Genomic DNA, 11,544 nt, shown 5'->3' with positions numbered 1-11,544 from the left:
AAACTGACACCAAGGAGTGGATATCCGGTGAAGGTAAAGGACATGTAAAATTAGTGTGTATTCTAGAATCTATGTTGCTATTGTGTGAAGAGCAAAGCAAACACAAATCATATCTCATTTATGGACTGACTTGCATTCAGATGAAAGAGTACAGCTCAGAGCTTTTTGTTGTTTGTTTGTTTTCTAAAATATGGTATCAGTGACATGGGTTGGTGGTTATTTATCAAGTACTTGTGACTAGAATGGTCAGAGGGGAAATAAGGCAAGAACTAAGTTGTTGCTCTGTGTCCACTAAGATACAAAAATGAGTAGAATCTCTGCCCTTTAATATGAAGGCGTGTACATGAACATGAAATAATGAGTAGTAGCTGAACATTGGCCCTGAACAGTATAATACCAGGTCCCTTAAAGTTAATTTTTAATAATTAAATTCTAAAGAGTTGGCACATATGAATTCTTGCTCCCAGGTTGGTTTAGTTTCACCTTTTCTTTTCCCTTTTACTCCCTTATAGAAAGAATTGTGTGAATGTTCTGATCACTACCACCCAGCTGGTTCCAGCCCTGGCCAAGGTTCTCTTATATGGACTAGGAGAAATATTTCCTATTGAGAACATCTATAGTGCTACCAAAATTGGTATGGTTTCTATGCTGTTTCTTGTCACTGGCCTTGCAATAAAACTTTCTACTCATGATGCACCTATTATTTTCTAGCCCCTCTGTTAGACACTTTATTTGTAATACCTATAATCCTCAACAGTCTTCTAATGTTTTCAGTAATGCAGTTGAGGCTTAGTAGTTATATAGCTTGCTCAAGTTCTCACAGCTAGTAAGTTACATAAGCATGCTCTTTGATAATATTTGAAAGAACATAATATCTAGCTTAGAAATCTATTTTTGCCTCATTTCAAGTTTCTCTTTTTCACAGAGAGTATGTAGTATAATAGAAAAAGCACTAGATTAAAAATCAGGCTCTAAACTGTATACCTAAAAATGGTGGCCAGACAAGATGAATCATACCTGTATTACCACCACTTTGGGAGGCTGAGACGGGAGGATCACTTGAGGCCAGGAGTTCAACACCAGCCTGAGCCACATGGCAGACCTCCGTCTCTACAAAAAAGTTTTTTTTAATTAGCTGGGTGTGGTGGCACGCAGCTGTAGTCCTAACTATGTGGAAGGTTAAGGTGGGAGGGTCACTTGAGCCAGAAGTTCAATGCTGCAGTGAGCTACGTGATCTTGCCACTGTGCTATAAACTGGGTGACAGAATGAGACCCTATGTCTTAAATAAAATAACAGGTATTGGCCAAAGTTTAGCTGGGTGTGGTGGCAGGCACCTGTAGTCCCAGCTACTCGGGAGGCTGAGGCAGGAGAATGGCGTGAACCCTGGAGGCGGAGCTTGCATTAAGGCAAGATTGCGCCACTGCACTCCAGCCTGGGTGACAGAGCGAGACTCCGTCTCCAAATAAATAAATAAAAGGTATTGACAAGGATGTGGAGAAATTGGAACCTTTGTGCACTGTTGGTAAGATTGTAAAATGATGCAACTGTTGATAGACACGGTGGTGCATACCTGTAGTCCCAGGTATTTGGGAGACTGAGTCAGGAGGATCCCTTGAGCCCAGGAGTTTGAGTTCAGCCTGGGTAATCTTCTGGGTAAATATCTGAGAGAATTAGGTCTCAGATTCTTGAAATATGTCCAAATATCCAAAAGCAGAGTCTCAAAGAGATATCTGCACACTCATTTTTATAGCAGCATTATTGACAATAGTTCAGAGCTTAGAAGCAGCTCAAATGTCAAATGTGGATGAATGGATAAACAAAATGTGGTATACACGTACAGTGAAGTATTATTGGGCCTTAAAAAGGAAGGAAATTCTGTCACAGGCTACATCATGGATGAACCTTGAAGACATGCTAAATGAAAGTGAAAATAAGACAATCACAAAAAGACAAATACTTTATGATTCAATTTATATGAGGCTTCTAAAGTAATCACATGCATAGAACTGAAAGTAGAATGATAATTGCCAGAGGCTGGAGGGGAAGGGAAATGGGAGTTATTCAACAGATATAGAGTTGCAGCCATGCAAAATGAAAAGGTTCCAGACATCTTTTATGCAATAGTTAACATGACAGAACTTTACACTTAAAAATTGTTGAGGCTGGGTACAGTGGCTCACACCTGTAATCCCAGCACTTTGGGAGGCTCAGGTGGGTGGATCACAAGGTCAGGAGATCGAGACTATCCTGGCTCACACGGTGAAACCCCATCTCTACTAAAAATACAAAAAATTAGCCGGGCATGGTGGCACATGCCTATAGTCCTAGCTACTCAGGAGGTTGAGGCAGGAGAATCCCTTGAACCTGAGAGGCGGAGGTTGCAGTGAGCCGAGATTGCGCCACTGCACTCCAGCCTGGGTGACAGAGTGAGAGTCCGTCTCAAAATAATAATAATAATAATAATTGTTAAGAGAAGCCAGGCGCAGTGGCTCACGCCTGTAATCCCAGCACTTTGGGAGGCTGAGGCAGGCAGATCACTTGAGGTCAGGAGTTCAAGACCAGCCTGGCCACAGTGGTGAAACTCTGTCTCTACTAAAAATACAAAATTAGTTGGGCATGGTGGCGTGAGCCTGTAATCGCACCTACTTGGGAGGCTGAGGCAGGAGAATTGCTTGAGCCTGGGAGGTGGAGGTTGCAGTGAGCCGAGATCACGCTACTGCACTCCAGCCTGGGCAACAGAGTGAGACTCTGTCTCAAAAAAAAAAAAAAATGTTAAGAGTAAATTTTATGTTACTTTTTTTTGAGTTGGAGTTTCGCTCTTTTTGCTCAGGCAAAAAAAAAGTGCAATGGTGCGATCTTGGCTCACCGCAACTTCTGCCTCCCAGGTTCAAGCGATTCTCTTGCCTCAGCCTCCCAAGTAGCTGGGATTACAGGCATGCACCACCATGCCTGGCTAATTTTACATTTTTAGTAGAGATGGGGTTTCACCATGTTGGTCAGGTTGGTCTCGAACTCCTGACCTCAGGTGATCAATCTGCCTCAGTTTCCCAAAGTGCTGGGATTACAGGCATGAGCCACTGCACCTCGCCAAAATTTTTTGTTTTAAAGATTAGTGAATTTCATGTTATGCATATTTTCCAGCTTTTTTTTTTTTTAAAGGAAAAAGAAAATAAACATCAAGGACAAGGATTTAAGTCCTGGCCTCCCTACTTTAGTTCTCATCTTAGGCAGATTATCTTCTTTCCTGAGCCTCAGTTTTCTCAAGTAAAATGAGATCTTAGAAGTGAGTACAGGCCAAGTGTGGTGGCTCACGCCTGTAATCTCAGCACTTTTGGGAGGCCAAGGTGGGCTGATTACTTGTGGCCAGGAGTTCGAGACCAGCCTAGTCAACATGGTGAAACCCCCTATTAAAAATACAAAAATTAGCTGGGCTTGGTGGCAGGCGCCTGTAATCACACTTACTCGGGCGGCTGAGGCAGGAGCATCGCTTGAACCTGGGAGGCGGAGGTTGCGGTAAGCTGGGATGGCGCCACTGCACTCCAGCCTGGGTGACAGAGTGAGACTCCACCTCAACAACAACAAAAAAAGTGAGTACAGATAGAGAAGACTAGAGGTCTAAGAGCTACGCCCTGGGGTCCTCTAATGTTTGGATCATGAGGAAGAACCAGCAAAAGGTGTCAGGAAGACTGACCTGTGAGGCAGGAGGAGAACGAGAAAGAATGAAGGAAGAGTGATCAACTCCTTCTAATGTTGTTGATGGGTCAAATGAGACCCAAGGGCCAGGTACAGTGGTTCACGCCTGTAATCCCAGCACTTTGAGAGGCTGAGGCAGAAGGATTGCTTGAGCCCAGGGGTTCAAGACCAGCCTGGGCTACATAGTTGTTTTTGTTTTTGTTTTTTGTTTTTTAATTAGCTGGGAGTGGTGGTGCATGTCTATAGTCCCAGCTACTTGGGAGGCTGAGGTGGGACAATTGCTTGAGCCCAGGTGGTCAAAGCTGCAGTGAGCCGTGATTATGCCACTGTACTCCAGTCTGGGCAACACAGTGAGACCCTGTCTCAAAAAAAAGACTTGAGAATTGAATTGAAGATTGTTTTTAGATACATGAAGGTCATTAATAGCTTTGACATGCAGTTTGAATAGGGATTAAACCCTAATTGGAAGTAGTTTAAGAGAGAATTGAAATTTTATAGAACTGGTCTAACGATATTTTTATTAGACCTGTTCTAATATTTTTACTAACTTAGTAAATGAGAGAGAATGGAAGGAGAGTTGGAGAAGGGAACTATACAGCTCTTTAGAGGAGGTTTGTTTGGAGAGGAACAGAAAAATGAAGTAGTGGCTCTAGAGGTACATGGACTTAAGAGGATTTATAAGATTCATAAGAGAAATTATATCTATTTTATATGCAGATGGAAATGATCCACTAGATGAGGAAAAATAACAATGGTGCCTATTGTGTACTAGGCAATGCCAAGGCACTAGGAATACAGCAGTGACAAAAGTCCTGTGTCCTCATGGAACTTACCTGCAATCAGTGGTGCTAAGATAATTGGATTATCCACATAGAAAAAAAGGCAGAATTGTTTTCCTTCTTTATGTTATATGCAAAAATAAATTACAGGTAGATTAAAAACTTACCATGAAAGGTATGTTTTTTAATTTTTAGGAGAAAATATAGAAGAGTATCTGTATGATCTTAAGGTGAGGATGGGCCTCTTAAGAATCAACAGATAGTATAAAAAGCAAAAAAAAAAAGACCATTGATTGCATGGAACTTTTAATTTTACATACAGTTAAGTATAACATAAAGTGACAGGCTGGGCACAGTGGCTCATGCCTTTAATTCCAGCACTTTGGGGAGGCTAAGGCATCACTTGAGGCCAGGAGTTCAAGACCATCCTGGGTAACATAGTGAGGCCCCATCTCTACAAAAATAAAAATAAAAATTAGCCAGGGGTGGTGGCGAGTGCCTGTGATCTCAGCTACTCAAGAGGCTAAGGCGGGAGGATCACTTGAACCCAAGAGTTCAAGGAGGCCGCAGTGAGCTGTGACTGTGCCACTGCACTGCACTTTAGCCTGGGCAACAAAAGGAGACCTTGTCTCTTGAAAAAAGGTAACAAGACAAGCCCACATTTTGGGAGAAGGTATTTACAACACATTTAATTGGCAGTTAGAATACAGAATCTATAAAGAACTGCCAGGCTCAGTGGCTCATGCCTATAATCCTGGCACTTTGGGAGGCCGAGGTGGGTGGATCACCTGAGGTCAGGAGTTCGAGAGCAGCCTGACCAACATGGTGAAACCCCGTCTCTACTAAAAATACAAAATTAGCTGGGTGTGGTGGCACACGCCTGTAATCCCAGCTACTGGGGAGGCTGAGGCAGGAGAATCACTTGAACAGGGGAGGCAGAGGTTGCAGTGAGCCAAGATTGCGCCATTGCACTCCAGCCTGGGCAACAAGAGTGAAACTCCATCTCAAAAGAAAAAGAATGCAGAATCTATAAAGAATTCCTGCAAATCAGTAAGCAAGAGACAATTTTGAATATAGAAAAATAGGCAAAAACCTTGAAACAACCAGTTTGCCGAAAAGGAAAACAAAACTGTCAGTAAATATATGAATAAGTCCTTAACCTCACAAATTAAGGAACTGCAAATCAAGGAAATGCAAATTTAAATGTGGTACATTTTCCAACCATCAGATAGACAAAAACTTAAATCTAACAATGTAATGGGAACTCTGCCTCTGCAAGTGGGATTGAAAATGGGTATAACCTGCTTTGGAGAACGTTAATGTCTAATGAAGTTTGAGGTGTACATAACCCTATGATCATGCAACTCCACTTTTAAGATATATATATACTTCAGAGCAGGGGTCTGTAAATTACAGTCCATGGGCTAAACCCTACCCTCTGGCTGTTTGTGTAAGTTTTTATTGAAACCATGCCCACTTATTTATACAACTGCCTTCACACTATAGTAGCAGAGCTGAATAGTTGCAACAGAGACCATAGGGCCTGCAAAGCCTGAAATATATACTGTATACTGTCTGGCTCTTTACAGAAAAAGTTTGCTAACCTCTACCTTTGAGTAATTCTTACATGCACAAGGAGACATGTACAAGGATTTTTTTGATGCACACTTGTTCATCATAGAAAATAATTGGTCTGGGCCGGGCGCGGTGGCTCAAGCCTGTAATCCCAGCACTTTGGGAGGCCGAGGCGGGCGGATCACGAGGTCAGGAGATCGAGACCATCCTGGCTAACACAGTGAAACCCTATCTCTACTAAAAATACAAAAAATTAGCCGGACGTGTTGGCGGGCGCCTGTAGTCCCAGCTACTCGGGAGGCTGAGGCAGGAGAATGGCATGAACCCGGGAGGCGGAGCTTGCAGTGAGCTGAGATCGCGCCATTGCACTCCCGCCTGGGAGACAGAGCAAGACTCTGTCTCAAAAAAAAAAAAAAAAAAAGAAAATAATTGGTCTGTAAACCTGTCCATGAACAGAAAATTGATAGATGTATTCAAACAACCGAATGCTATATTGCAGTTAAAAGTGGATTAAGTAAAATTACATATACTTATAAGGATTAATCTTAAAAACAATAGGCCGGGCACGATGGCTCACACCTGTAATCCCAGCACTTTGGGAGGACAAGGTGAGTGGATCACCTGCCTGGCCAACGTGGTGAAACCCCATCTCTGCTAAAAATACAAAAATTAGCTAGGCATGGTGGTGTGCCCCTGTAATCCCAGCTCCTCGGGGGCCTGAGGCAGGAGAATCGCTTGAACCCAGGAGGCGGAGATTATAGTGAGCCAAGGTCGCACCACTGCACTCCAGCCTGGACAACAGAGCAAGACTGTGCCTCAGAAAAAAAGAAAAACTGATGAACAAAAAACATTGCAGACAGATAAAGGTACAGTACGTAATATCTATATAAAGATTTAAAATATTTACATTTTAGGGGTACTTGAAAAGTTTTGTTCTGTAATGTCTTGATTTTTTTTTTTTTAAATCTAGAGCAACTATAAGGGTCAGGTGGAGTGGCTCACGCCTGTAATCCCAGGGTTTTGGGTGGCTGAGGTGGGAGAATCACTTGAGACCAGGAGTTTGAGACCAGCCTGGACAACATAGTCAGACCCCATCTTTACAAAAAAATTTTTTTTAATTAGCCAGGTGTGGCCAGGAGCTGTGCCTCATGCCCGTAATCCTAGCACTTTGGGAGGCCGAGGCGGGTGGATTGCCTGAGCTCAGGAGTTCAAGACCACCCTGGGCATCACGGTGAAACCCAGTCTCTACTAAAATTAGCCGAGCATGGTGGCGGGCACCTGTAGTCCCAGCTGCTTGGGAGGCTGAGGCACGAGAATCGCTTGCACCCGGGAGGCGGAGGTTGCAGTGAGCCAAGATCACGCCACTGCACTCCAGTCTGGGCAACAGAGCAAGACTCTGTCTCAAAAAAAAAAAAAAAAAATTAGCCAGGTGTGATGGCTTGTACCTACAATCCTAGGTACTCGGGAGGCTAAGGTGGGAGGAGCACTTCAGCCCACAAGTTCGAGGCTGCAGTGAGCTATCACTGTGCCACTGTACTTCAGCCTGGATGGCATAGCAAGACTTTGTCTCATAAATAAGTAAATAAATACAGTAACTATGAAGTGTTAAGATTTTACAAAGCTTCGCTGGTGGTAGGCATTTTTTTCTTTTTCTTTTTTTTTTTTTTTTTAAGACGGTCTCACCAGGCTAGAGTTCAGTGATCACGACTCACTACAGCCTCGACCTCCCTGGCTCAAGCAACCCTCCCACCTCAGCTTTTCGAGTAGCTTGGGACTATAGGTGCACACCACCATGCCTAACTTTTCCTATTTTTTGTGGAAATGGGGTCTCACTTTGTTGTCAAGGCTGGTAATTCTCCATGCTTTTTTGTATGGTTGAATTATTTCATTTACAAGGGATTGGGTGGAAGGGAACATATATGAAAGCGCTCCCTTCAGATATTGTTCCTGCTGCCGGTTGCTTTATGTATATCATAGGAACCCAGAGCACTCAGAGTCTCCCACATCTGAAGGACAGATTTTCTGTAGTGCTTATTATACTGAGACCTGGCACCCGCAGGCTCATCAGGCTAATGGAAATTATCTCATTCCCTCTGTCAGTAAGTGTGCTTATTTGGTATTTTTCCTCAGTCTCAGCTCATCCAGAGCTCATTTGCAAAGCTGCAGTGGGATCTGGTGCTATGGTAACCACAGTGGGAGGCTTGAGCCTTTTCTTCACAGAACTGTGAAATGGGAGCACGGAGAAGAAATACTTTTTCACTTCGTCTGAAATGATAGCAAAATATGGTTCTCTTAATGGCCATTCTGTGATTTGGGGACATTAAAGAGAATTCTTAAAATAATTTCTGAAAATGTCAGAAGTTTTTTTTTTGTTTTGGGGGGTTTTCTTGAGACAGGGTCTCACTCTGGTACCTAGGCTGGAGTGCAGTGGCATGATCATAGCCCATTGCAACCTTAACCTTCCCACACTCAAGTGATCCACCCACATCAGCCTCCTGAGTAGCCAGGACTTCAGGCATGTTCCACCACCATACCCAGCTGATTTTTTAATTTTTTTGTAGGGAAAAGGTCCCACTGTGTTGTCCAAGCTAATCTCAAACTCCTGTGCTCCAGTGATCCTCCTGCCTTAGGCCTCCCAAAGTTCCTGGGATTGCAGACATGAGCCACTGCTCCTGGCCAGAAATATTTTAATAGAGAAAACTCAGGGACTAATATTCTCCAAAGACTTGGCTGATCTTACAGTTCACCAGCTTCAATTGCTTGACATTTGGTAAACTGATTAATCATTGGCCTCATCCTCCTGAACAGGAAAGCTCATATCCAGAAATGGAAGTATTTTACCAACTGTATTGGAGTGCGTCCTGTTTTCATGGAGCTGCTTCTTTACTTTGAGCTGTTAATAACTCTCTTGGCCTCTTAATCCTTTTAAAGGAGACATTACAAAGTATATTTCATCCTTGATCATTGCATGCCAGGACAATGAAAATATCTGTGTTCTTATCCTCAAAATATGAGTTACTGCCTTTGTTGAGTCTTACAAGAAAGTCAAATCTGACTCACTTAAAAGAGTTTTTTGCTACAGACAGATCATAGTAGACTGTGCATCTGGTGGAGGTTGGCTTAGTTTGTAAAGCTGTAATGGGTGAAATAGAATTAAAGAACTATTCAACACCTTGAACATAGTAAGAATTTATTATTAGTTGAATGGTTTAATGTTTGAACTGAATTGAGTCATAAGACCTGGACTACAGTCCTCCATTGAATCATTTGTGAAATTAATATGAATTTACTCAGCAAACATTGATTGAATCCCTCATATGAATGTAAGGCATGACAATTCTACTGTAAAATATTAGCACTAAAAGAGGCCCAAGTGCACCTAAGCCAAGCCTTATATTGTAAGTGGCCAGCTGAGTCCAGAGTGAACTAGTGTCTGGTCCAGTTGACTGGTCCATCTGTTTTGAAGTGCCACTGGGTTAAGGATGTCAAAGATTTGCAGTTACATATCTGCACAACTTCTGTGCCAAGTAGGACTTCTCAGTATGGAAGTATAAGTTTGGCCAATTATGTTATCTTAGATTTGTGTATTTATATATTACAGTGATTTTCCAGCAGATGGCAGTCAAGTGTCTTGAGGAAGAGGCAGCTTTATCTTATTTACACAGGAACCCTGGTACAAAGTCACTCTATTGGGCAAGGGGAAAGAACAAGAAGGTTAATAGAGCAGGATGAAGAAGAAAGCCAAAGTTAGGACCTTGTTTAACTGAAAAAGGTGGCAGAAGCAGGGAGATAAAAAGAGCAAGGGAGGCCGGGCGCGGTGGCTCATGCTTGTAATCCCAGCACTTTGGGAGGCCGAGGCAGGCGGATCACGAGGTCAGGAGATGGAGACCATCCTGGCTAACACAGTGATTCCCCGTCTCTACTAAAAATACAAAAAATTAGCCGGGCGTGGTGGCGGGCGCCTGTAGTCCCAGCTACTCGGAGAGGCTGAGGCAGGAGAATGGCGTGAGCCCGGGAGGCGGAGCTTGCAGTGAGCCGAGATCGCGCCACTGCACTCCAGCCTGGGTGACAGAGCGACACTCCGTCTCAAAAAAAAAAAAAAAAAAAAAAGAGCAAGGGATATAGCTTCCTTTTATTTATACAAATAAAGTATCTTTCCCACAGCAGTATGATCTGTGCATGTTTTAGGTGTTGGTTGCAGATGGGATTTGAGTTTTGATACACTGCCATGTTTCTCAGAACTGTCTGCAGTTCTGAGAAATGGATTTAAATCACCCATTTCCCAAGGTCAATTTCAGTGATGCAGTATCTTGGTTACAATGACAAGGTATAGTAAGTAAGGAGGTTCCAGATATGACAAATGTTGCTACCATATTTATTGGTCACTGTTCTCAGTTCTATTCTGGGGCTGTTCTCTCACTGAAAGACCTGTACTCAGGACTGTCAGAAAGGCCTATACTGAAAGGCCTATACTCAGGACTGTTTCTGGGAAATGAAGAATTGGAGGAAAATGGCTTTTTGTTTGTTATTGTTTCTAACAAGAAATCAGGGCCTTGTGTTTTCACTTCTCTTTTCTACCCTAAAACATTTCACCCCAAAAATCATTCGTTCATTACGGCACAATGACCAGAGCCTAGATCTGCAGTCAGGGGCCCCAAGTTCTAGCTACTTGCTTGTTTGTCATCTAGGGGCAAGTCACTAAACCTATTAATCTCTCCCATTTATAGAGATTCCCTCACACTAAGATCTTAGGGACTTCACCCTCAACGTGAAGGTTAAAATAAGTTGTTTTTTGTTTTTTGTTTTTTTTTTTTTGAGACAGTTCGCTCTTGTTGCCCAGGCTGGAGTGCGATGGCATGATCTCGGCTCACTGCAACCTCTGCCTCCCGGGTTCAAGTGATTCTCCTGCCTCAGCCTCCCCAGTAGCTGGGATTACAGGCATGCACCACCACGCCCAGCTAATTTTGTTTTTTAGTAGAGACGGGGTTTCTCCATGTTGGTCAGGCTGGTCTCGAACTCCCAACCTCAGGTGATCTGCCCACCTCGGTCTCCCAAAGTGTTGGGATTACAGGCGTGAGCCACCGTGCCCGGCCAAGTTGTTTTAATGCCACAACTTCACATTCTTTGGGCAGAGGGTCTACTGGATCTCTAGCTCCCATCCCTACTCCCGAGCAAGCAAAGTACATGGGCTGTCACTTAGTCCACCTAAGCACAGGCAGGTGAACCTAGCAGCAGCCCTCTTTGGTTTTGAAAAGAAGAGAAGAGTATTCTAACAGGAAATTTCTTTTTCTCATCAGGTAAGGAGAGCTGCTTTGAGAGAATTGTGTCAAGGTTTGGAAAGAAAGTCACATATGTGGTGATTGGAGATGGACGAGATGAAGAAATTGCAGCCAAACAGGTAACTATGCTAAAGAAAAATAGTCTATGTGGTTGTACATCGAGTAATTAGAAAAATGGGAAAAACTACAAAATCTTAGCAATCTATTACGCGTTTAT

At 43.1% G+C, this 11,544-nt stretch overlaps 1 protein-coding gene across 3 annotated transcripts in view; it reads left to right on the top strand.

Moving 5' to 3' along the window:
- EYA3 (EYA transcriptional coactivator and phosphatase 3) overlaps window positions 1-11,544 on the top strand; it is a 124,019-nt gene that overhangs the window by 99,447 nt on the left and 13,028 nt on the right. For all 3 annotated transcript variants that reach the window (XM_032759489.2, XM_032759491.2, XM_058444313.1), the window contains 2 exons: window positions 513-634; window positions 11,346-11,446. In XM_032759489.2, coding sequence (XP_032615380.1) covers window positions 513-634; window positions 11,346-11,446 — 223 coding nt within the window. The remainder of the gene's footprint in view (window positions 1-512; window positions 635-11,345; window positions 11,447-11,544) is intronic.

Source organism: Hylobates moloch, unplaced genomic scaffold (genome assembly GCF_009828535.3).
Source record: "Hylobates moloch isolate HMO894 unplaced genomic scaffold, HMol_V3 SCAFFOLD_9, whole genome shotgun sequence".
NCBI lineage: Eukaryota > Metazoa > Chordata > Mammalia > Primates > Hylobatidae > Hylobates > Hylobates moloch.
The sequence above is the reverse complement of the archived record's forward strand: the minus strand, read 5'-3'. Positions and strand labels throughout refer to the sequence as shown.